At 43.3% G+C, this 4,611-nt stretch overlaps 1 protein-coding gene across 1 annotated transcript; it reads right to left on the bottom strand.

The window, feature by feature from the left end:
- Positions 1-2,261: 2,261 nt before the first annotated feature.
- LOC118549508 (olfactory receptor 6C74-like) lies at positions 2,262-3,224 on the bottom strand. Its single transcript, XM_036113930.1, has one exon. It carries the CDS (start codon positions 3,222-3,224, stop codon positions 2,262-2,264), a length of 963 nt encoding a protein of 320 aa, XP_035969823.1.
- Between the last annotated feature and the right edge of the window lie 1,387 nt (positions 3,225-4,611).

Below are 4,611 nucleotides of genomic sequence, written 5' to 3'. Positions count from 1 at the left end.
TTGCCTTGTAAAGATGCCCCTGCCAGGTACTGGGGAGTGGGTTTAGTGTAGGGAAATCTAGCCTCCACTGGAGGCATTGCGTTCCTCTCTGAAGTCCAACTGTGCAGTGAGGGGAGGTTGGAAAGGGTAGGAGGAATTTGGTGTCATCCTGCCATCTGGTCCCTGGGGAGGGGAACTCCTGGCCACCACTGTTCAGGCAGTCCTCTCAGAAAAGCAAACAACCTTCTCTGTCCTGGGCTTTTGTCAGTTCCCTGTCCTTAACCTATCTATTCCTGGTCCATTGGTGAGCCCAGCGCCACAGATCTCCTGTATTTTATCTGTGGCTGGTGTCTGGGATTCAAAAATCCAAGTTTTAAAGGTTCTGGCAAGGTGTGGACCCACTCACCTCCCCTGGAGGAGAGCCTTGTGGTGTGCCCAGCACTGTCCTGTCCAAGAAAAGCAGTCGTACAGTGCTCACACAGAGGCTAGAGTTTATTGTGATGCATAGCAAAAAGCTGCAACCAAGTTATCTGCTGTCTGCATGTGACTCAGTCCCCTACTCCATTCTGTCCCAGAAAAGCAGTTGCATGGGAGCTTGAATCTATTGTGGCAGACAGTGAGAAGCAGTGGCCAGGTTATCAGCAGCCGGCCCATGTCTCTGCTCTCTGCACAGTTCTGTTCCAGAGAAGCAGCCACTCAGCATGCATACTGTGGTTTAAGCCTATTGTGGCTCACAGTGAAAATCTGCTACAAGGTTATCTGCCCTCTATGCACACCTCTGTCCCTGCTGTTGAGCACCGCTCAATGGCTCCCAGCTGGCCTTTTGTCCTTGAAGAGGCAAAATACACTCTTCCAAATGTACTCTGGGAAGGGGAGTAATCTCTTCCACTGCAACACAGGGAATCTCACCAAGCCTTATTGTGCGATCCCTACCCATTGTGCTCTCTCCTGCTCTTCCCCTCTTCCAGAGTTTGCTCCATGAAAAGAGTTCCCTCACCTTTGCAGCCTGCAGCTTTCCTCTCCCCTAATTCAGGACTCTGAACCTCCCATCTGCCATGTTCTATCCCTTCAACTGTGCAGATAATTTTCTTAATCCTCAGATCAAATTGATAGTTGTTCAAAATAGTTGGATGTTGATCTAGCTGTATTAGAAGCACTAGGCAAGCTCAGGGTCCCCCTACTACTCTGCCACCTTAACTCCTCTACCCTGTTCTTAATCTTTTTAAAGATGTTTATTCTGAAGAAAAAATATACATACCCTGCTGGAAAATAAAGGTACACAAAGTTTAAGGATTGAGATCATGACAATGTTGGTTTTATAGTAGGTTATCAATCAGAAGATAACCTTATAGATGATAACACCAGTCAATGAGGAAAAATCTTATTTGTTTATTTTCATCAGTAATGTGAAGAAGATAAGCAAATAACTTCAGTTTCCCCAACTTAAATCTTTGGAAGAAATTAAAGAAATATGAAATAAGTGCTCCCATCCACTGATATACACAAGCATTCTGTGGTAAGAACTTTAAGATAGGAACCAATCAGAAGTGTGCATTGTGCATCTGAGGGGCTGGAGCTAGAATAAATAATTTAGGAACTAGGAGTATTGGTCAGCCATGGGATGCTATGATTATTCCCTCTCCTTAGAATTTTGTTCTCTAAGACTGAGAACAATTCTGTTTCTACAGCATGGGATTGGTACATACATATGTAGCTAAGCTAAGGGCCAAGAACAGCATTTAAGAGCACACCTGATGCAAACCAAATGTATTCCAAGGTGAAGGGTACTATGACCATTATTTCCTTGGTCTAGGCATGGAGGGAATGTGGACCCAAGCATTGGTACTATTTCCATTATTTCCTACATTCCACAGCCTTTATACAACCTTCTGTCATTTGAATATCTAAATGACTTTTTGTAAATATTTATTAATTCTGTTCAGCCGTGTTCATGGGTAGAGAGAAGTGAAATAGTAAATGTATAAATTTACTAAATTTTGGAAATTTCAAGCACATGGTTTATCAGAGGGAAGAAGAAAAATTCAGTAAAGAATTTTGCAATTAATCATTATCATCAATATGTGGAATATTTAGGAAGAAAGCTAGCCATGCACATCAAGGTAAAATGTGGCCTTGAAAAACAGATTTCCATTTCGCTAAGGATGTGCAGGGTCAAGTGAAGTCTGCCAGAGACCTTACACTACAACTCTGTGGACTGCTACATTGGCCAGAATGAAGACAAATGGTTCTCTGAAGCCTTCCACTCCAGGGCCATGTGATTTTTATCTTGATATTTTCATTCTGCACATCGTCTCCCTCAGAGCCCTGTGGACCTGCTTGTTCCGCAGAGTGTAGATGACAGGGTTGAGCAGCGGGGTCACCACTGTGTTCACAAGGGCAGCCTCCCTGTTGGAGACCAGCCTGTTCCTTTGCTTTGGTTTCACATATATAAACACACAGCTGCCATACATCAGAGAGAGGACTATGAGGTGAGAAGAGCAGGTGGAGAAAGCTTTCTGTTCCTCCTTTGCTGATGGGAGTCGCATGATTGTGACTATTATGTTGCTGTAGGCAATGATGGTTATGATAAGGGATGTCAAAAGGATAAAGGAAGTGAGGACAAAGGCCAACATATCAACAGACCTGAAGTCAGAACAGGAGAGAAGAATCAGGGGGCCAAGGTCACAGAAGAAGTGGGGGATGGCATGGGGGCCACAGAAGGGTAACTGGGAAACCTTTACTACCAGACCAGTGATGAGAGGGAAGGCCAAAGCGAAGCAGGCAGTGACCAGGAGGAAGCAAGTCTTCAGGTTCATGATGGTCGGGTAATGCAGAGGCTTGCAAATGGCCAGATACCGATCCAGAGACATCACTGCTATGAGGAAGAAAACTGCCGATCCCAAAAATACAGTGACAAATGCTTGTATGAAACAGGCAGGAATGGAAATGGTTTGCTTGCCTAAGAGAAAGATGACCAGCAACTTAGGAATAACAGCACTTATGATACCACACTCCAAGACGGAGAAAATGCTGAGGAAAAAGTACATAGGTGTGTGGAGCCGGGAGTCAGCAGAGGTGATGGTGACTATGACAGCATTGCTTACAATTGATGCCAGGTATGCCAGCAGGTGCACCAGGAAGAGGACCTTTCCCAGGTGCTGGATGGTAGGAAACCCCTCCAAGGTGGATTCTTGGACATTTGTAACATTCCCCATTTCCATGGGCATGTCTTTCCACAGCAGCATCACTGCTGGTCTTAACCTACAATGAAGAAGACATCAGGAAACACAAAGGTTTTAGAGGAGCATATGATTAAGTTATTTAACTATTAGAGAAGGTGGAGAGGCAGATAGTAAAGTGGATTAGCCAATTGGTTCTTGAATCAGAAGGACCTGAGTTCAGTATTAGTTCAACAGTGAGTTCTAACTCATGAGAGATGGGTCATTTTTGGAAAGTTAGCCTTTTTGAACTTTACTTTCACCCTCTATAGAATGAAGATGATAGGATCTACCTGTTCATGTTCTTGTGAGAATTAAGTAAGGTAAAGCATGTAACTCACTTGGCATATGATGCCAATGTTTCCTATGTGTTCCTCAGAGTCTCATTATAATGTTATGATCATTAATATAATGCTTAGTAGAGCATCATTAGTCAGCAGAAGTAGTGACATTTTTCTAGTTATACAACATTTTGTTTTTAATAATATTATCAATTTGTTTGTAAACATAACAATTATGTTAGTAATATTCTCCTTGGATATCCTTTTTAATAATGCAAAACATTCTATGGTGCAAATTGTGATCACCATCATTTGTTGAGGACTTATGCTTGGTACTATGCTGGTCACTGAAATTCAGTATTTCTATTCCTCTTCACAATAACCATGAACCGCTTCTTATAAAGAAGCAGTAACTGAGGCTTTGAGAGTTCCAGAGAGTTTAGTTCACATAGCTGGCACTTTACCTAGATCTTCCAGCTCCAGAGCCCCTGCTGTTTCCAAATGCAGTGTCAAAATACTTTAAAAGGGAAATAAATGTATTGTTGATGATCTTTAAACTTGAAGTGAAAGATTAGCTTTATTTATCTTAATTGTTTCTACCCTTAGTATCACTGATGAGTTAGAGACCTGGGGAATGGCATGAGGCTTAGGGAGCATCTACATTAGCACAAGCATTTTATACAAGAGACAGGAGATCAGAGACATTGGGAGCTTCTCTACCACGTGACATAATTTGTAAATCCAGGATTTACCACCACCCCACCCAGGGTTCATGCTGTCCTGTGATGGAGGTGGGAGCAACATTAGGTCATAGGAATTAGCTCAGTTAGGTGTATATGCTGGGCACCTGGCACTCATGCACTCACTCTTACATCGAAGCTCAGTGAACATTTTGCTTTCTTCAGATCTCTCAATCAGTGATTTCTCTCACCATGCTGTTTGGCTCTAGTATCTCAATACTAGGCTAAAGGTCAGCAATGTGGAATGTGTGGGTTAGTGAGAGCCAGGTCCTATAAAGTGCTACTCATGAACAAACTGCTCACCCCTGAGTGGCACAGCCTGAAGGAGCCTCTGCTTCTGTGCCAGTGGACCCCAGTAAGTCCACCAAGCCACCACGGTCTGTGAGGCCCAGC

The sequence above is a fragment of the Halichoerus grypus genome, chromosome 7, assembly GCF_964656455.1.
Source record: "Halichoerus grypus chromosome 7, mHalGry1.hap1.1, whole genome shotgun sequence".
Classification (NCBI taxonomy): Eukaryota; Metazoa; Chordata; class Mammalia; order Carnivora; family Phocidae; genus Halichoerus; species Halichoerus grypus.
This window is presented reverse-complemented; position numbering and strand designations above follow the sequence as displayed.